Genomic DNA, 22,601 nt, shown 5'->3' with positions numbered 1-22,601 from the left:
TTGACCGAATGCAGTTTGGTCGAATGCCGTTTGGCCGAATGCCGCTTTTTGGCCGAATGCCGCTTTTTGGCCGAATGCCACTTTTTGGTCGAATGCCGCTTTTTGGCCGAATGCCGCTTTTTGGCCGAATGCCGTTTGGCCGAATGCCGCTTTTTGGCCGAATGCCGCTTTTTGGCCGAATGCCGTTTGGCCGAATGCCGTTTGACCGAATGCCTTTTGGCCGAATGCAGTTTGGCCAAATGCCTTTTGTCCAAATGCCGTTTGGCTGAATGTCATTTTTGGCTGAATGTCGTTTTTAGCCGAATGCAGTTTTTGACCAGGTGCCATTTTTGGTCTAATGCTGTATTTGGTCGAATGCCGTTTTTGGCCGAATATCGTTTTTGGCCGAATGTCATTTTTTTTAGCCGAATGCCGCTTTTTGTCATTTTTAGCCGAATGCGTGTTTTGGCCGAATGCAGTTTTAATCAAGTGCCGTTTAGTCGAATGTCGTTTTTGGCCGAATGCCGCTTTTGGCCGAATGTCGTTTTTGGCCGAATGCCGTTTTAACCGAATGCCGTTTGGTCGTATTGACCGAATGCAGTTTTTGGCCGAATGCCGTTTTGACCGAATGCTGTTTTTTACCGAGTACCATTTTTGGCTGCATGCTGTATTTGGTCGAATGCCGTTTTAGGCCGAATGTCGTTTTTGGTCGAATGTCGTTTTTGGCCGAATGTTGTTATTGGCTGAATGTCGTTTTGGCGGAATGCCGTTTTTGGCCTAATGCGGTATTTTGCCGAATACCGTTATTGGCCGAATACCGTTTTTGGCCGAATATCGTTTGGCCGAATGTCGTTTTTCGCCGAATGCGGTCTTTGACTGTATGCCATTCTGGATCGAACGTCATTTTTGGCGGAATGTCGTCTTTGGCTGAACGTTGTTTTTGACTGAATGTCACTGTATCCGAATGCCGTTTTGGCCGAAAGGCGTTTTTGTCCGGATGTCGTTTCTGGCCAAATGCCGTTTTCGGCCGAATGCCGTTTTTGGCCGAATGCAGTTTTTGGTCGAATGCCGCTTTTATCTGAATGTCGGTTTTGGCCGAATATCGTTTTTCGCCGAATGCGGTATTTTGCCGAATGCAATTTTTGACCAAATGCCGTTTTCGGCCGAAGGCAGTTTTTGGCCGAATGCCTTTTTTGGTCGAATGTCGTTTTTGACCGAATGCCGTTTGTCGATTGGCCGAATGCCGTTCGGCCGAATGCCGTTTGGCCGAATGCCGTTTGGCCGAATGTCGTTTGGTCGAATGCCGTTTTGGACCGACTTCCGTTTAGTCGCTTGTCGTTTGGCCAAATGCCGTTTTTGGTCGAGTGTCGCTTTTGGCCGAATGTCGTTTTTGGCCAAATACCGTTTTTGGCCGAATACCGGTTTCGGTCGAAAGCCGTTTGGACGAATGTCGTTTGAACGAATGGGTAATTAAACCGAACACTATCCTATTAATCTGATTACACATTTTGAAGGGACCCATAAATAAGTACTAATAAATAGTGAATGTGCTTTTTTGTTTTAAATTGAATACTTGTTGTTTATTCTTGTATTTATGATATTTATAGCTATTAAATGTTTTGTAGGTATTCCGTTCATTTCAACATGAGCTGTTGTTCTTATATATCACTAGTCTATAAGAAAATTGTGCACCATCCATTATCCAATAAGGTTTGATTTCAGTTTCGAGAGAGAGAGAGAGAGAGAGAGAGAGAGAGAGAGAGATAAATAGCAAACATTTTTTCTGAGTACACTAAGTCTCTTTATAAAACATTTCAAAAGTTAAAGCTTTCAAATATTATTCCTATGAGTTTGAAAACTTCCGGAACAGCTTGGAGATTACTCCCGACGAGAAAATGTCCTGGCGTTAGGACCTCGAGATTGTAGTCAGCGGACGAGAATTGAGGCACATCTCTATCTGCGCCAGCAGTGTGAGCATGTCCTCGTATGCAACGTTCATGTTGCCGATTGTCTTCAGCAAGTGTGTTTTCGCTGACTTCACTGCAGCCTACCAAAGACCGCCAAAGTGTGGTTCTCTAGGTGGGATGAATTTCCAGCGAATTTCGTTGTCGGAGCACCAGTCGAAGATCTGATTCCGATCAGACTCATCGACCTTCAGCATGCGGTAGATGCGGTTCAGTGCATTCGATGCACCTTTGAAAGCGGTAGCGTTGTCAGAGTGCAACTCTACCACCTTTCCTCTGCCGGCGACCAGACGACGGAGTGCAGCTAGGAACGCTGGAGTAGACAGGTCGCTCACTAGCTCGATGTGAACTGCCTTCGTAGAGAAGCAGACGAATATGGCCACGTACACCTTCGTTGGGCCACGGTTACGGACGGCGGACTTCAAATAGAACGGTCCGCAATAGTCGACTCCGCAGACGGAAAACGGTCGCGTTGGAGATACTCTCGATGCCGGAAAATCTGCTGTGCTCTGCTGGACTAGTGTGGGCTTGCTACGGAAGCAAGTGTGGCAACGGTGAAAGACGGATTTCACAAGATTTCTGCCGCCCAGAATCCAAAACTTCTGGCGGAGAGTGACTAGCAGTAGCTTCAAATGATAAAAACTAGCCAACAGAACAGCAATCGGATGCTTGGCAGAGAGGACGATCGGGCGTTTCTTCGCATCGGTCAGCGCGGCATTGCAAAGCTGGCCACCGACACGTACGGTGCCTTCGGGATCGACGAACGGGTTCAACCACTTCAGCGTGGAAGATCTTGCGACACGTTCGCCACTAGCGAGATCGGAAATCTCCATAGCGAAAAGTTCACCCTGCGCGAGATGACAGAGCGAAAGTTCGGCGTGTTGGAGTTCTTGTACGGTAAGGGGATGGACTGGGTGCGGGTTAATGCTCGGGATGACGAGTGGCTTGTACTTCTCCTTTTCCGAACGACGTTGCGATACTCGTTCACGAAGCAGGTGCAGATAACGCTGAATGAACACTGTCACTCGGCGTAGCTTGGAGAAGTTGGAATAGCGAGCGAATAAATCGGTGCAGAAACTCAGCTGTGTCGTGGTCATAGCGACTAGCGGTATCTTGCGTCCTTCGGCGGACACTTCAGGAGTTTCTGCTGCGGGTAACGTTGAATTTGGCCAAAAATCCGGAGACCTTGATAGCCACGGTGTCCCAGTCCACCATCGTGTACAGTTGAGGATGTCGGTAGGGCTCAATCCTCGGGATATGTCGTCAGCGGGATTGTCGACTCCAGAAACATGCTTCCAGCGGTTGAGATCGGTTGAAAGCTATATCTGCGAGACCCGGTTTGCGACGAAAGTCTTCCAACGACTCGGGTTCCCGCAACGCCATTGGAGGACAGTGGTAGAATCTGTCCAGAAATGAACAGTTGCAGGAAGCTTCAGCGTTGCGTTCAGCTTCTTGTTCAGCTGGGTCGACAAATGCGCGGCGCAGAGTTCGAGTCTGGCGATTGTATGGCGAGTAGAAAGCGGCGCAACCTTAGACTTAGATGCCAACAACTGGACCGAAACTGTGCCGAGTGCTTCGGTTCGAACGTGACAGCATGTCCCATATGCGTGCTCAGACGCATCGCAGAAGAAGTGAAGCTGGATGCTGACGGCTTTGGGCATCGAAATGAAGCGGGGTACGCGAACTTCACTTAACAGATGTAGTGTGTTATGGAACAGTTTCCATTCTTCTTGGAGTGTAAACGGGAGCGGCGTGTCCCATTCACATGCTTCGCCATTCTGCTTCAGAGCCCAAAGTCGCTGCATGAAGAGTTTGGCCTTGGTGATCGTTGGACCCACGAGTCCGAGTGGATCGAAAATTTGGGCGATGTATGACATCACCTTGCGCTTCGTCAGGACGGATGCGGCTAGCGGCAGCTGATCCTTGAACCGGAGTATGTCCAACTTCGGTTTCCAAATGAGGCCGAGCGTGGAGACGGCCTGGTCATCCTGAAGATTGTGAAACGGCTGTATTGCTACATCATCAGGTGGTATATCCGCAAAAACTTCAGGAGATTTCGATGCCCATTTCTTGAGCGGTAATCCAGCGGAAGCTAGCATTGCCGATGCCTGACGACGCAGCTTGATGGCGGATTCTACGTCCGGCGCCCCAGAAAGAAAATCGTCGACGTAGAAGTCTTCCGCAACTGGCTCACTCGCGATTGGATACAACTGCTTGGTATCCTGTGCAATCTGCTGCAGAGTACGCGTAGCTAGGTACGGGGCGCTCGCTGTTCCGTACGTTACTGTCTGCAGTTCGTACGTAGCGATGGGTTCATCAGGGCCCGTGCGCCAAAGAATTCGTTGAAACGGTTGATCGTCAGGATAGAGGAATACTTGCCGGTACATCTTCTCGATGTCCGCAACCAGAGCGATGTGATGTGTCCGAAATCTCATCACGATGGAGAGTAGATCTTGCTGAACTACGGGTCCGACCAACAGCGTGTCGTTCAGCGAATATCCTGACGCCGTCTTGCAGGACGCGTCGAAAACGACCCTAACCTTCGTAGTAGTGCTCGACTCCTTGAACACGGGATGATGTGGGAGATAACAGCGAGCCTTCACGTCATCTACAGGCTCGTCAAGCCTTCTCATGTGACCGAGCTGTAGGTACTCGTCCATGAAGCGATGATACGATTCTTTGATTGCAGGATCTCGTTGCAAACGGCGCTCCAGACTGTAAAAACGGCGTTCTGCGATGGCTCTGGAGGCCCCCAGGAAGACTTCTGCATCTTCGTTGTGAGGAAGACGTACGACTCTTCACAGCGATTTTCTTCGGGTGAGTGTGCAGGCCCAGTGGAAATCGCTTCTAACTCCCAAAACTTCTGAAGTGCGGCTTCCAAATCTTCATTGGTAATGGAGAGATTGCAGATCCGGGGAATGCAGGTAGATCCATTGGACGCGGAACCAGAGACCGCCCATCCGAATGGTGTTTCGACTACCCACGGAAGACCGTTACCGAGCGAGATCTTCCTACCGGTGTGAAGTTCCCAGAAGGCCTCACATCCGATGACGAGGTCAATCCTTCCTGGGACATGAAACTGTGGATCTTCTAATCCAACCTGCGGGAATTTCCACGCCGACGTATCGACCGGCATGGTCGGCAGCTCTGCGGATGGCTGCTTCAGAATGAGAAACTCGAGCTTAGTGGAGAATGGCTGAGTTCTCGATTCAATGGAGGCGGTGATGGCATTTTTTCACCCTTTGCGTTGAGAACTTTTTTCTATGTTGTGTTTACTGTTTTCCATCGATTGAAAAGGTGCACGTAATTTAAATTTAATTTTTCGGATTCTCCTTATCAGTAACTAAAACCAACTTAATACTGGTTAGATAAATCCAAACCAGCAGTAAGACACTAAAATAGAAAAATACACACGTTCACGCAATATGTATGACTTTTTGGATTTTAGTGTCCAAATAGCGCTAATTTGGTACTGGTTTGAACCTATCTGGTGCTAGTTACTGACGAGGAGAAAAAGCATTACTTGATTTTGCTGGGAGCATCAAACAGTGCAGTGGTTTCGGCAAAATGTTGTCCGGGAACCGGCCTGAAAATCATTTTCATATAGGTTTCGCCGTCTATGAGCTGCTGATTGATTCTGCTTCATAGTCCTTTTTGGTTGCTTGGAGGCATAGCATGAACGGAAACGTACTCGCAGACGGATTCGCCGCATACGTTTTAATGACATCCCGATACGACGGTCCTGGGTTTCCCTTGATCGACCTTGGCACCTTACAGTACCGATAGAATTGACGAACACCGAATCCCATTTTAATAGGTACATACTGTTGTCTGAGCGTTAAGCGTGTCGCTCCTAAGAGTGATAACCGATGGGATTGGGCGAACAATAAATATTTCCCAAATTTAAAATTTGTTGTAAGATCAAGAGAGAGAATCATCCAGCTGGAAAATTTTCTAAATCTAAAACCAAACCTATTTGCTTCTCGTCACCCATCACGATAAACTAAATAAATCATTTTCGCTTTTCTATTTTTCACTGATTAAGTGGTGATTTTTTACACTGGCCATATGGTAAGATTTTGACAATCATAATAGAATTACTAAAAATCAGACAATTTTTATTGCTTGTAGCAATCGATTGAACTCATAAAAAACATTTAGTAACTAAAGTAACAACATTACACCCAAAAGAGAAAACGAATCAAATCAAAACACATTTCCCTATCAATCTAATATCCTCATTTCCATTCTTTCCACTTCACAGATGGTTGGAACTCGTCGTCGTCGTCGTCTTCGCCAGCGACACCGAGCTTATCCCCGGCTGCCGGCGGGCCGCTGGCTGAACAACTTCCGCCGGGACTATTAATGGGGGTAATCGCCAATGGCAGCTCCCATCCCGACGGTTCTCCGCTATTGGATGGGAGTGGCAGCGACGGCGGCAGTGACGACGTCGGTCCCGCTCACGACTTGGGTGAAGAAATAGATAGTGATGCTAATGTTCTCGCTATTTCCAACGCCCGTGATGATAATGCGCGTAATGCCATCAGTGACACCGGGTGGGATGTTGATGGGGAGGGGTCAGCTAGTGAAAGTGAGACTGGTGATCAACGGTACGGTGGAAGAATGGGAAAGAAAGTTCGAACAGACGAAAGTTTTCATGGTAAATTGTTTCCTGCTGCTGCTGCCGTGGCCGTGGGCAAGGTCGGTGCGGTTTCCCTTGCTGACGAACATGATGACAATGTTAACACTGCTATAATTAATCACGGCAGTGCGATTGAAGGTTCCGCTGGGCTCGACATGTGGCAGAGACGGCGAAGGAGGAAACGGAGACGAAGCCGGTTGGAAAGTGATAACGACAGAGGAAATTCGCTGGAGGAGAACGATAGTGGTGGATTTGTTGGGAGCAGGTAAGCAATAGAGTGTAGGACCGTTTGTTCCTGTGCCTTTGTGCAATTTTCTGTTAGGATGTGTGTTGTAGCCCTCGGTGTAATGAGAAGTGAAACCAAGAGGGCGGAAAAGCTTCTGATAAAGCCCGGGTCGTGCGGGTTGGGTGAGCTAGACGGAGTTTCCGATTCAATTAAATTCAATTGACATTATGTCGTTTTATCTTATCAGGTCGAGAGCTTCATGGAATGTTTGCGTGATACTGTAGAAACTTTGGGATTAATTGTTGTTCGGTGGCAGTTCGTGAATGCTGATGGTAAGAACGACAGCTGGTGGTTGAAAATGGTTCGTGTCGTGGGTTGTTGATATAATTTATCTGCTCGAATGAGTCAGGTGTAGTAAGATGAGAAAATCTTAGAAAAGTTATTGATTAATAGCAACTTGAACGTCTCATTTCGTCTCATTTTAGCACGAGCTAGATACTATTTTAATTCAATTCAATGAACTAAAGTTATACGTTTGATATGCACTCTGTTCCCGAACAAAGAACAAGTAAAATGAACAGAAGGTCTTATCAGATAATTGCAAAATACCAGACCAAGAATGTCAAATTAGAATTTACTCCCTTTTAGTTTCGGGCTTCGAAACAATGCAGAAGCGTACCTGTTATTGCATGTTTCCTCAAAGCAGAGCCAACTCACCAAAATTTACAAGCTACTACTATTCGGTTATCACGTTGCCGTAATATCCTTGTTCCTGCACAGCTCCTACACGAGGTTCGAATTCTCAAACCTAACCGCGGCCACGCTGCCCGCAGTTTCTATTCCGGTCGAAACTAAAAGGGGACACAATTATTGTCTCAACACATTTTGCATCCATCTTCCTTCCCGCACGCGTCGGGCGGCGGCGTGGGCACTGCGGAAACGGATACCAGCTCCATACACGCTCGCGTAGTCGTAACTGGCATCACCATTGTTTCAACTTCCAAAATGATGTTCGTTCTACAACAAGCTGCCGCAGACTATATCTCGAATGCACGCGGAAATAGCGCAGCACCAGTGTGTGTGTCAGCCAGCCAGGCTGTGTCTCGAGTAAATTGTGTGGTGATAACAGCATCGTTCGCGGTAGAACTGCACATTGGGTATTGCATCGGATTCGGATCTGATGGTAGGTGACAGGATTCATCTGCAGTTTATTCGTAAAATCCGTTCTCGGACTGACATGCTGTGATAGACGTTGGACGGACCAGCTCAGATTTGAATTTTCTGCATTAGGCTTGGTTTGAGAGATACTAGGTATGCGGGTTAGTATGTATGCAATATTCAAGGACACGGTTTCCTGCTTTACGAAGGCAATGTGAGATACGCGATGGTAAAGTGTTTAGGAATTTCATAGTTTGAATCTAATACTTAAAGTTCCGAATTTGAAGAAAACCGGACAAATCTAGCTACCGGATAATTTTTCTTGAATTGTGCGTGGAATCTTTGAACAGTTTACATAGAAAAAACTACAAGGGGCAGCCCTATGGGGTTGCACGAACTGTAGACGTAGGACTATACTACTTAATGTAAAATATTTATTTTCTTAGTACTTAGTGTGTGGGAAAAAACACCCGGACAGGTGAAGAAAAATCAAATTTTAGACAATATAATCACATCTCATGCATAGAACAAGCCATCTAGTTGCTCTCAAACAGATCCTAAAAGTTCAAACACCCATGGATAACCCCAAGTTTGTAGATGTGTTTCGATGCCACAGGATTGTAAAATGGTTAATATTACGTCATGAAAATTCAATTCAGAATGCCCTGTGTGTATGCAAAGCTCATGATTTGTTGGGATATTAGCATTGATCGGAAAATGCTTTCCAACGCTGCACATTGCATACATACAGGACATTTTGCAGATCACCAGAAGCTATTTTTACCATTTTTTTTTTGTTAACCATTTTTGTTAACGACCTATTGAGTTAATTTGTCAACAGTTTTTTCGGCATTTAATTAGCAAGGGACTGGAAGGTGAAGTATATTTTTCAATATTTAGAGCCATAGTACTCAAGGGAGAGCAAGGTGTTGAAAGGAGAAAGTTTAGAAAAGCGTGGAAGGATCATATATGCAAGCTTAGAGCTCACCGGCGACTTAACCCTTTGTCTGCTACCGTAGTGGTCAGGGTCTTTTGGCATTAGAAATGCGAATCACCTGAGTCTACGGCATGTCCGAACAAGCGTAAAGTAACTTGTTACTTCATGCTGTCGGAACCGACAAAAAGTTAAGTCACGGTAAAACTTCCACACTAAGCATTTGCGACGTTGAAACTCATTGAATGAGCCAGTTTTGTTTGTTCCCTCACCAATTGCCTGCCTGAGTGATTTTATTTTATCGACTATTGTGACTGTCTCAGCGTGTGTGACAATATGGTCACATGTGTTGCTGATTTGCACGGTGTCGGCAGTCGTTAACAAAAATGGTTAACAAAAAAAAAATGGTAAAAATAGAACTTACCGTGATGGGGATTCATCGTTGCAGCGTTGGGTGAAAGCTGCCGACACCGTGCAAATCAGCAACACATGTGACCATATTGTCACACACGCTGAGACAGTCACAATAGTCGATAAAATAAAATCACTCAGGCAGGCAATTGGTGAGGGAACAAACAAAACTGGCTCATTCAATGAGTTTCAACGTCGCAAATGCTTAGTGTGGAAGTTTTACCGTGACTTAACTTTTTGTCGGTTCCGACAGCATGAAGTAACAAGTTACTTTACGCTTGTTCGGACATGCCGTAGACTCAGGTGATTCGCATTTCTAATGCCAAAAGACCCTGACCACTACGGTAGCAGACAAAGGGTTAAGTCGCCGGTGAGCTCTAAGCTTGCATATATGATCCTTCCACGCTTTTCTAAACTTTCTCCTTTCAACACCTTGCTCTCTCTTGAGTACTATGGCTCTAAATATTGAAAAATATACTTCACCTTCCAACACCAGAAGCTGTTCATTTTAACCACTCGCTATAAACATGTCTCATTTTTGGACATGTTTAGAAATCAAGAATCATGTTTGAAAAAATGTGTTTATGACAAAATATTTCTACAAGATATGTACAAAACATGTCTAACAATAAACATAAGGTGATTGTAATATCTCATTCACTTATTAGTTAGAAAATAATGACTTTGCTTAACGTGTTCATTTTACCGCCAGTTCCCCTACCTACCAACACATTCGCCCCAAACATTGAACCCAAGCGCACAATGCAAAATGAGTCAACGCAGATGATGATGGGTAGAGCGAAAGAGACAACTAGTACCACCACGACACTATTGGCGCATTTCATCAAAATTCCACGCGGCCTTTCCCGATTGAAAGGAACAGCCGCGCTTAGCCTATCTGTCATAATATCGTGATTTTGCATAGCGAAGGGCTGAATGATAACACATTTTGTTCCAAAAAACAGCCCTGCGTTATGCAACACTTTGTGCAGGTTGATTATACCAGTTGCAAGTGGGGCCAAATTCACCAAGTTCCGTAAAATTCCTTTTAAATTACAGAATTGATAAAATTGCTTAGATGAGCTAAACTAATTAATCAAATCCTGTTTTAAAAACTGTCCTTGCGTTTAAACCAAAATGGGAAGCTTATTACTACCACTACATTACTTAATTTCAAGCGCAAATAGCAAATACATGTGCTAATTAAACCAAAAATTTACTGGCAACATTACAGCGGCATTTAGGAAGTAGTTGGAGCGGTCGCCTGTTGGACGACACAGGGTAGCGTCCCTCCACAGCCAGTGTAACGGACTTCTAGCTCAGCTACACTGGCTGTAAAAAACACAGCACTGTGATCTGCTTCGCCAGCCGTTCAACAGGGAACTGAGCGTGTCTGGCCAAGTCCGTTCTTTAAATAGTCGATGATGACGTCATTCATAGAAGCGTTGCGCGCTAGGTACACCAATCCGTCGTACAGGGCTTGGGAAACGCTATCTTCTGTGTGTTAATGCGCGATATTTTGACAAGGTTGTATATTATATAATTTTTTAATGCTATGATATCAAAAATCTTTGGGTTTATCTATTGGAATCTATTCTTAGAAGTATTTCGGGCCGATTTGTGCAAAAAATTTGAAAACTTATTTTGAGATGGCTGAATTATATGCGTTTGAAATTGGACCACTTTTCGTTACATACCATTTTTGAAGAATTTGCAGAGTGCACCCCCATATCGAAAACAAAGACGTAGTCCTACGTCAAAAAATCATTTGCATATATTTTCGCTGCTAGGAACTTTATGTATCAGATTATCACTGCAAGCGAGAATCAGGAGGTTAGTTCTATTGACTACAACTTTGTCGAAGAATGAAGAAAAAGTGATTATAAATTGAGAGACCCCTTGTCGAAAGAATAGATGTAGTGCCATGAATATTGGTCTCTGTAATTTATTACAGTGGTGTAGCCAAAAATTTGGTTTGGGTGGGGGGGTGCCTTGATGAAAATCGTCGCTTTTTCGAAAACGCTAAAGTTTAATGTAAGTTGGATAAATTAGCGAAAGTTCAGAAACAAAATTAGTCTAACAGGGATTATGGAGAAGTAAAAAAAAATCTCCAAAAATAGTAAGAGATTTGGTGTCTTCATCAAAGTTGTTCATAATATAATTTTAAAATACTTTGTAGAAAATATGAAGACTACATAAATTCAATATATCGATATACAAAACAATATTCAAGAAATTTTCTTAAAGCCAGTTCTTTTCAATAAAGCTTTAGAGACTACCTTGAATAGATACCTTGAATGTGAATTGAATTGCCTATAAGCAGCAGAAGAGATTTATTAATTATAGTAAGTTCAGAATAACTTGTTTTAAAACCTTAAAAAGTGGGATAATCATAGCGCTGGATGAAGAATTTCTTCAGCTACATTCGATTTTTAGCTGATTTAAAATATGTTACAATGAGCAAGAATTATAGAAAAAAAAATTTAAATTATGATGTATTGGATGCTGCGATTCAAACTTTAAATCGATCGAATTTTCTCTAAATCCGTACAATGTCACTTAGTCCGGTCTGACTTAACACCGATCATATAGTCTAGTATATTTTGATCTTCTAAACACATGGAATATTTATGTCTTCTTCAAACTTAGTTATGAAATGTCTTCAACAAAGTTTTTCTTTTCATTTTGATTATAGAGGCGTTAACCATAGGGTCTTTCGGCTCTTTTTTCAGGTTAGGCAAATTTCTAACCTAATGTGCGGGGATTGGGAATCGAATCAAGATGAGATGCGTACAAGGCAATCGACTTGCCAACTACGCTTTGCCCGCCCCATTGAACAAAGTTATTTGGAATAGCATTTTCGAAAATTTTGCTGAAAGCTTTAACTAACAACTAAATTTGCTTGAAGAAAATATTCTTCATAATTACTTCTAGGAGGATTAACCTACAAAATTACTTTATTATAAGATGTGCAGCTTTACGTTAAAATATACTTCAAAGATATTAAACATCAAAAAATGACAGTTCCGAAATAATGTGATCGTGGCCGTAAACAATTTTTTTTCGAGCTGTGATTTCACTTTTCTTCACTATTAAAGCTTGCAAATCCAAAACGAGTCCTCGTATACAACTTTTTATTACACGACTCAATTGAATTTTTATTATTTCCAATCCTGATTAAAGGCTATTTATATAATTGATTACATAACAAAAATCAAATGCTCATAAAAAACCGATCCTGACTAAACGGAAAAAGTAATTTTCATCATTTCCTTCTATTTTGCACTATATTATTATCGTTGTAAATCACATTGAGATTTTATGTCAACTCTACGCATTCTCAAAAAATACATTTTAGCAAAAATTTAAAATTATCCAATTTTTCGGTGGAGAAGTTTTTTTTACAGACAATCAACCCCCCCCCCCCCTGGCTACGCCACTCGTTTATTACTTTATTCGATTTATTAGATTTGCAAAATTGTTTGAATTATCAGGTAGTATTGTTCCATTAACCCTTTATAAGACTCAGGGTTTGGGGCGAATAATGAATGTTATATTAATGGAAACACGGTTCATTCACTTAGTTTAGAATATATATACATTTATTTCGTAATAAAAACTATTTTGAAAAGACCGGTAAAACATTACATGAAACTCTATTTCTGAAGAAAAATATAGGAAGAAACCCAAACGAGAGCTTATGCTAGCCGCCGTCATGCGAGTTTTCATGTAACTATTTTTGAATTTGCTAATTTCACTATTTTTACCTCCAACTCTATGCAGGCCCGTGTGCAGAACATTTTTAAGGAGGAGGGGGAGGGTTAATTTTATTCGTTTCTTGTAAAGAAGAGTATAGCAACTAAACCTCTTGTTCTTCCCAGCCTTCGTCCTTACGCAGTCACAGTTAGGTATTACTTTAATAGGGATTGTGCTCTTACTCTTTTTATTTTGTGTTAATTGTTTGTGTTTTTCCATTGCTGCTGTTTCTTGATTGCTGTCCAACTTTCGTGCTATATCTAACATGCTGAGGTCTGCTATAAATATCGTGACCTGCCGAGACGCGCAATAATCCAAAGGTGCTGACCTTAATGGCATACACGTCTTTACAACTGCCTTCCAGGGTTTCTTATCGTTCTTGGCGCTACGTGTTCCTATTTATGTGGTCGTATTTAGCTAGTGCTGTCAGTTCCCTGCCTGCGGAATTTCTGCCGATATCGATTCTCGTTTTCGTAAACCATTTAGCTCTCAGGCACTAGGACAGATCACCGGCGGTGATATTTTTCTAGATAATCTTATTCCGATTGTTGTAGTCCTCGTGTTGTTCGTTTATTGTTTTTCATCTTTAGCAAATTTCGAAAGCTCGTTGACTGACTTTTTTTCTGCTCAGGAAACTTTTAAAAGTAATTCAAAGCCTTCATTGGAACGGGTTTAACCCCCTCCCCCCTTCTGACCAGGTCGCTTTGCGCACGGGCCTCCATGTCATAATGTGTTTATATCAATTCTCAACTTATATCGATTTGAAACTTTACACCTGTTTTTAACTAAAATTCGTACAGTCACGTCTGTAATCTGTGGTCTCATTTTTCAATTTATCCTCAAAATACAGCGGTGATTTATTGTTAATCAGGTAATACGCAATAAACCGCCTTCACTTATCTGTTATTTTCTGATCCAGTTCGATTTTTTCTTTATATTCGCACCGATCCCTTTTGAAGTATATCAAACATTAGGAAAACTCGCGTTTTTTAACGGGCGATGGCAACTATATTACCACCTATTTAAATCCAGTTTATTTTTATCTTTGTAATTTTTGCCACTCAAAAACCAAGTTTTTGGATAAAAAATAGTTACTTTTACAAATTTGCATCACCAACTTATAGGGAGTAGAGTATTTTTTGAAAATCGAGCTAATTTTATTATCCAGAAGGAATAGGGTTGCCACCCCTCCGGGTTTGAGCCGGAGACTCCGGTTTTTTGAGACGATCTCCGGGCCTCTGGGATTTACATTAATTTCTCCTGAAACGATGAATAATTTTAACTGAATTAGTTTGTTTCAAACGAGTTCTTCTGGTGTTAATGTTGGCTGCAGCTGCAGCGATCATTTATTGTTAACCATAGCGAAAAACTTCGTTCCTTTGTTGGAACTTCACTAGCGACTGTGATGATGAATAACCGAATTTGTGCCCAGCAAAAATTTCGACAGACATCGCAGTGTGTTTCCCAGGCATTGCAGCTTTCATGGCTGCTTCACTCTATTTCTTCTGTTAGCTGTGGCAGATGGATATCATTGGTTGGCTTAATTTCCACAGCGAGAGTGGTCGGTACCTTTGGATTTTTTGTCGTTAGCCGAGGAGTTGAAGTTTCACACCTATATAAACTGACCAAACGGTTTACGAACTAGAAAAATTTACAGTGTAATGAGAAATGCTCAGAAAAATGGTGTGCATTATGATTTGCCAAAACATAGCACTAAACGATGAATGTGAGTCAATTTTGGTAATTGATACCTCGACGAGTTACACAAAGAATACTTGTCTCATTTAAACTCAGCAGGTAGATCTAGTTTCAACGTATACTCGTGCTTCTATAAAGGCCTATCCCACATCAGTATAAATCTCCGGGTGAAAGCCTCACCGGAGGTGGCAACCCTAAAAAGGAAATCGCCATCTTTTTTTTTAAAAAAAACTCTTCACTAATCTGAAAGTTTTCACTGTAGCTCAATGAAAAGCAGCAAGAAGAGTTGCCAGACTCCTAACAAATTGATTTCATAAGACTAGAACACTTATTACTTCATATTCCAGCGTTACGAACGAAACGAAAAGGTGGCAATATAATTGCCACTGCCTCATAAAGGGTTAATATTCAAATAACTATTGCAGCCAGAGTGTCCGCAACAAGATTAACTTCAACCTTTTTAGCTAGAAGTCAGCTGAGCATCCAACAGATATTAAAAAATATTCAATTCATGACAAAATCCAGCTACGCCTTTACTATTTTTGTTGACTTTCGACTCAACACTCAACAAATTTCCATGTGCAGAAATATAATCTCATAGTACACTTCTTTACCACAGCGAAAGCAACATTTACCAAACCCTTGTGCATATATTGGCCAACTGTCATTTTCCTCATTTTCGTTTCTCCCTACCAGGGATGCCAAGTGATTTTTACAGGGTGTGCAAAGTAATTTTTGAAAATTCTGGCAAACCCAATTTGCTTTTTCAAGGAGTTGTTTAATCTTATATATGCAATATATAGAACGTTTTATTGCGCCTCGGGCAACCAACATCCCTATCTCTACATATAGAGTTTGATAACTCTAGCTTTATGCTCAGAATATTTTTAAGAGAACAAAAAACTATTTTTTATATTTCTTTTTGTTGTTTTTCACATTGTCTTTATGAGTCTGTGTAAGTACTCTAAATTCTGCAATAGACACAAGGTATTCTGTGTATCTAAGCATGGAAGTCTGGGAGAATACAGATAAACTTGGAGGGTTGGCACCCCTGCACAATAATTATTTGCCTATAAAAGAAAGGAAAAAGTTTGTATTTTGGAATGCGTTTTGGTTCATCTGGGAAGAATCTGGAAATTTCTGCTCACGAATGCAATAGCATTCTGCAAGGTGGTGGTTGGGAGCTTTTATTCTGAACGAGACAACTCTTGATCAGTCTTGGAGGAGCTTGATCCCGAATTTGTGGTTGATTGGATACGAATTTAACACATCATGAAAGTGAACCGAGCAAAGGGTCGAAGAAGGTGTAGAAGACGCTACATCGAAATGAGTAAAAAAATATTGTTAGAATTTTCGAACGAAGAGAATGACGAAATTTGTACTAAAGCTTCTGATTTAACAGGCGTTTTGTTAGGGTTCGTTGCGGTTGCGGTAATTACCGCAACCGCGCGGTATTTACCACAACCGCACCGCAAAATCTGCGGTGCGGTGAGACACTTTTTCCCGCAGATGCGGTGCGGGAAAGAGCGTTAACCGCGCGGTTTTACCGCAACCGCACCGCAAAAAAAATTGATAAAGTGATAATTTTGATTATTCTAAATTGATAAACAGACTGCTATTACGAAAGAAAATCTAGCTGTGTCCGAAATATTTTGACGCTATTATTTTTACGACATATTGGACTAGTTATTTTATACTTCTAAGAAAAACTTCACAAACTAACCATTTCAATTACATAAAATCCAAGATCTAAATAGAGACAAAATTATTAGATCATTTAAAAACAATAAATTTGTACTCTTAAATCCAATTTAAAAGTGCACCACTTCTTCTGATTTCTGATGGAAATCGTGGAATTATGAATCGTTTTCGATATCAATTTTTCAACTGTGAATTTTGACTAATTTAAAGGAATTAGACATGAACTAATTATGCTGGGACTTAAACACAACCCAAAGAATATAATTATCTTATTCGAACCAAACGAATTTGGAGTAATTGACAGTAAAGGATACAAATGTATGAAAGCGTCCAAAATAAGGAGGGGTCCAAATTAGGATGATTATTCTATAATTCGTTCATCAACATCGTATTTCTATCTTCTTTGATTGTTGTGTAAATTCAATGTGAATTTTTCTGCAGTCAATTTTATTGGACTCTTTCTCAAAAAGTATGCTACATAGCTTTTTTTGCGTACTTCCATTCAAATTTACTATAATTTTCTACCAAATTAAGTCATAATATTTTTCAGTTAAGACTATTTTGTAGCTTTTTTGAAGCTTTTTTTGCCAAAAACCACATAGTTTGACTCCCGGAAAATATTAGAGGAAAATACATTAACTTAACTTTCGAATTAGCCTTTAGAAAATTACACTTCATACATTTTTAAAGGGAGCAATCTTAGTTTTTGAATGAGAATACATCTGTTTCTTGAAGAATGCGGAAGTTAGAGTTTTGAGATATATTGTCCATAAAACCCCCTATTTTTAGAAATCATTTCTGCTGTATGCTACAAATCATACATTTTTGCAGTTTTTCTAATGTTCAATAATTCTGTACCGGTTGAGACCGGACTCCTGATTAGATGTAATGTATAGAGCAATTTTTTTTCGTCAAATATGGCGTCGTTCTTATTGATAAAATACAATATGTATAAATTTCACTGTATTGGAATATATGCGCTACTATATAGAAGTACTGGTATTTCGACTTTAATTTTTTTTTGGTGAAATTCCTTTAAGAATGAAAGGTGGTTCTTACTACGTAAATGCGAAAATCATCCATTTCATTTTCATATGTCAAAAACATTGAAAACATGAAAATTTAAAGAAAACAATATGCAACTTTATGTCTTATTACATTTTTATTCCACTTTTTTCAATTAACTGAAGGGTTGCTAAAAAATGTTTTCCTAAATATTACTGCAGTAGAACGTTTTTGAATGTATAATGTTTGCCTTAAAATGAACGGAATTTTATTGATAGAAAATGCAAAAGTTGATTTTTTCATAAACATTACATTCTGAGGAGTCTCTTAAAGTTAAATTTCGTGTGAATAAGAATAACATTTTATTATATATGGTTACACAAATGTACAATTTTTCAACACTATATTTAGAAATATAAAAATTTTACCGCATTTACCGCATTACCGCGCGGTGCGGTGCGGTGCGGTAAATGAAGTGCGGTTGCGGTAAGTGGTGCGGTTTTATTATTTTCTTGCGGTTGCGGTGCGGACAATCCATTTACCGCCCACATCCGCACCGCGACGAACTCTACGTTTTGTAGATGCGTGAAGCGGTTCAACTTCTATATTCTTGATCTGGCGTCTTGCCACTAATACCAGTTCTATGGCAGCATGCCGACACAATTTTTTGACATATTCCATTTAAATGAAACTATTTTCAAGGCTGACCCTGGCCCGGCAAATCAGAGCCCCGGCCAGGAAAGATTCTTGGTGATCAATAGGATTAAAATATATAGGGTAAGGTGGGGCAAATCCGACCGTTGGGTAAACCCGACCCCCCTCTGTTACCGAAAATCAGAAGCACTACGCGAGCTAATATCAATGGTGTCGTGTAGAGCATCGAAAATAATCATAATGGTGGCATGACTGCATTTTATTAATCTACATTGAGATGCTCAAACGACAAAAAGTGTGTTTTTAAAACTTTTGATTTGACTTTTGTGCATTATTGCCTACAGGATATTTCTGATTGTTGAAGTGATTGCATAAAAAATGTAAGTGGATTTAAATTCTTTGTTTAAAGTACTACAAAGTGCGTAGATGAATTTGGTTCAACCTTTTTCATAACATTTTTTAATTGCATCGTAATGAAAAATGACGCGGTGGGGCAAATCCGACCTCTAAATAGTGGGGTAAATCCGACCGCTTTTTTGCTAAGAAAATGTTTATTTATCAAATCGAAATATATTTTAATTGTAATTTTTTATTATTTTTATGAAAAATGGTTCATAATTACAAACGAAAGACACGAAAACGTGATGATTATAGTATTCGTCAAGCAATTGCTGCGATGTAAATGGAAATATCATTACGTGCTATTGCTCGTGATTTTAGCATTCCAAGATTGACATTGAACTCCAGTTTTCTTCATGTTACAATTCAATAACACAACATTCATTGATTTATCATTGAAAAACCATAAAATTTGGATAATATCTGCACTAAATCAACCAAAAACATAGGGGGTCGGGTTTACCCCACCATTTTTGAAAACAGCAAAAATGAACATTTTCGTAAAACGCTTGTATCCAAAAATATTTCAAAGATCCGAATAAAATGCTATATATAGAAAGTTGCCCAGGAGTTTCACCTTTAATTTGGTATATAAAACGACTTGATTCGATGTAAAATGAGCATGTTACAGCCAAAACCATTTACTAGGTCGGATTTACCCCACCTTACCCTATTTCAATGATTTAATCAAATTGAGAAAACTTCCCAGAATTTAAGCTATCAATGAAAATTGTCCACAAATCAAAATAAAATCACTTAACACTAGTTACTGCTATATCTTCTAATTTATGTAAAATTTGTAAAATGTATCATTGATGACACCATTAAAATAACCAGCAACTACAAATAAGAATGAGCTCAATTCGACTCATGGAAGGGAATACGTCAATTTGACACATGGAAGGGAATACGAAATTCGGAAACCATTCGAGTTAAATGTATAGAAAAGATAGAAGAAGTGCTTTTGAGTCCATTTCAATTGATTGATTCTGTTTCCTCTCTTTCCTCCGTGATTTTGATCAGCTCTCTCATTTTATTCCATAGCGAACAAAAATAAAATGACAGACTGTCACATACTGAAAACATGAAATCGAAACAATAATTCAAACTTATTGACTTATAGATTCAACGTAACAACATTTTAGTCGCTCTCCGTGATAGCCATCAAAAGCGACTAAAATGCCGGTGCTGGCTGCAACATTACGTTTATTATGATTAATTGACTAATATGTGGTTTAGTATCAATTGACATCCGATGGAAAGTAAACATAAAATCACGACAGTTAGTCCTACGCTTACTGTGAACGTTTCTGCATATCAGCGAGGTTAGTAGTATATACTAGTAGTGTATACAGGATGTTTGGTTCATGGTTAAGAACCTTTCGAGGGATGATTGACTGTCATATATGGAGAAAAAAATCGTTCTACACATACCATGAAATCTCAACCGTTACTCAAGTTATTGAACTTTTTGTGTTAAAAACTTAGTTGTCTTAAAATAACTCCAACTCAAAAAATATACTTTGTATTTCAAATATTTTAGATCCATTGGATAGGTGAGAAAATTTTCCACTGAAAAATGTCCTCAAATGTTTCAGCTAATGAGGTTAAGTAATCTTTTCACAGTAATTTATTTAAAATTTAACAATTTTGATCGATTTTTCGTTCACTTTGCGAAAATCTTAATAGTTAACATCACCATTTTAATAATTCAAATTGTTAGTCTTGAAGAGTTGTATAATTTGTTCCTTGACATGATACACTTATCTTGTCTTGTTTTCACGTGTTTGGGTTATTGAACTTGTATATTTTTATCTCGCATTCACTAATACTAGCTCTTATTGAAAAAGTATGGCACTTATTGTACCTTTTCTTATTTTATTCGAAAGCCAGGAAAATTTTGCAGAGAAAAGTGTATTAATACCTTTCAGTTAAGTGAATTTAGTTTTCATTTATAAGTTAATTAGTTTAAAGTTAGTGTTATTATTAGAATTTTCGTTATTTTCTTAAAATAGTAAATAATAAACTTCACCATTATTATCATGGAATTAATGCATCTCAGCAAGTTCTACAATTCTTCCTTTGACTCCATTCAATTATCTCTTTTAGTTTCGACACAAAATCATTTTTATCAAAATCGTTCATATGCAAAAACAACTATTTCGTACCCACTACAATATAATATTAAGGGGCATCAAATGAACAATAGTGATGATAAATTTAGTTGATTAATAATTAGAATAATGACAAAACTCTCCAAAAAACGCAAATTTTGAGTTATTTTACTAGTAAAAAGTCATTTAGTTCACTTAACTAAAAGATATCTGCACATACATCGAAAGGAAATTTTCCCAGCTTTCCAATGAAGCCCTGGTAATAGCGATATAAAGCATATTTTTAGATTAGAGTCTTTTAAAAATTTGCAAGTCAATTACAGTAAAAGTTTAAAAGTGAAATTACCAGGAAACTAGAAGAGATAGGAATATTATGTTGAAAAACAAATTATGAATCGTCCTCAAACCCAACTTTTGAATAATAGATATTGCTATATTCATAATTCATTATTTTGAGAAAATTAACAAAAACCTCATCAAAAACACTTACTATTACCTACTTTACAACTAAAAGGTAATTAAAACTGATTAGCTGAAAGATATGAGACCACCATTCAATAGAAAATTTTCTCACCTTTCCAATGGCACTAAAAGATTTAAAATACGAGGTATACTTTTTGAGTTAGAGGTGTTTTAAGATAAACAAGTTTTTTTTACACAAAAAGTTCAATAACTCTGTAACGGTTTAGATTTGATGGTATGTGTAGAACGATTTTTTCCTCCAAATATGACAGTAAATCACCTCTTGAGAAATTCTTAGTCATGAACCAAACACCCTGTATAATTCGTGGGTATATGGACATGTCAGTAAAACCGCTGTTTTACCACTTTTTGGCATGTTTACTTTTGGGGGAAGATGGGGTAAAACGCACCCCCGGGCCAAAATGCACACCTTGTTTATATCGAAATTTATTAAAATTAAATTTATACCGTTGCTCATTATTCTGTCGCACTTTATATGAAAAATCTACTAAAAAGTTCACTTTTTGCTAAATTTATATCTCTGCTCCATCGGAGGCAAAATGCCCTCTTCTTTGGTTTTGCTGATTTTTTAATCGAAAACAGAAAAATCATTCTGAAAACATGCTAATTGCATAACCTAAGGCTATTTAATGGCACACTTTTGTGAAATCCCGCCAGAAATCAAAACTACTTGCTTGTTCACGGAGAATTCTGCCCCGTTGTTGTGGTGCATTTTGCCTCCGCACAAGTGCGTTTTGCCCCGCTTATTTTTGAAAAGGTAATTTTCAATGATTTTGACAAATTGAATATTTTTCATGTTTTTGAATACTTTGCAAAGCGTTATGATTGCGATTACAGAGGAATATGTTGGCTAGACGATATCTTTAATTAACCTTCCGGCAGTCGCGCTAGTGCACCATTCCGAAAATACCCATATTAATTGGATTATAGCGAATTTCGCTAAACCGAAAGTCGCTATTTTTGATTTCAAAATGGCGTCAAAAATCAATTTCTGGCACCTATTCTTCAAGTCCATTCCGAAAAAAACCATATTGTTGGGGTGCGGGTCATAAGGAATCTTCCAGACCCATCTCTTCCATCTTTCCGAAAATCTTCTAAATCTTTTGCATTCAAAAAGACTTAGAATATTTTTTTGCAAAAACCGTGTTACTTGCGAAATCCGCGCAAAATAAAAACTGCCAAAATTCTTCTAAGCTCTTTGCATTTAAAAGGACTTAGAAATTTTTTCAGAAAAAGTCTAAGTCTTTTGCATTCAAAAGGACTTAGAATGTTTTTGAAAAAACCGCGTTAATTGGAAAATTCGCGTAAAAAAATCGCGTTAATTGGAAAATCCACATAAAAAACCGCGCAAAAAAACCGCGTAAAAAACCTGGGTACATATTTTTTTACATGACAGCAAGGTAAAATAATTTAACCCGGCGATGCAGCCCAGTAAACAGCAGGTAAGCGGTGAGTTAGGCAGCAGTGATGGCAAGAA

General features: G+C 39.5%; 1 protein-coding gene across 2 annotated transcripts in view; it reads left to right on the top strand.

Moving 5' to 3' along the window:
- The window catches only part of LOC131685346 (adenylate cyclase type 6), a 539,597-nt gene that overhangs the window by 459,728 nt on the left and 57,268 nt on the right, over positions 1-22,601 (top strand). For both annotated transcript variants that reach the window (XM_058969007.1, XM_058969006.1), the window contains exon 7: positions 6,208-6,850. In XM_058969007.1, the coding sequence (XP_058824990.1) occupies positions 6,208-6,850 (643 nt within the window). The remainder of the gene's footprint in view (positions 1-6,207; positions 6,851-22,601) is intronic.

Source organism: Topomyia yanbarensis, chromosome 2, assembly GCF_030247195.1.
Source record: "Topomyia yanbarensis strain Yona2022 chromosome 2, ASM3024719v1, whole genome shotgun sequence".
NCBI lineage: Eukaryota > Metazoa > Arthropoda > Insecta > Diptera > Culicidae > Topomyia > Topomyia yanbarensis.
Note: the sequence above shows the minus strand (reverse complement) of the source record. Positions and strands in the feature narration are given on the sequence as shown.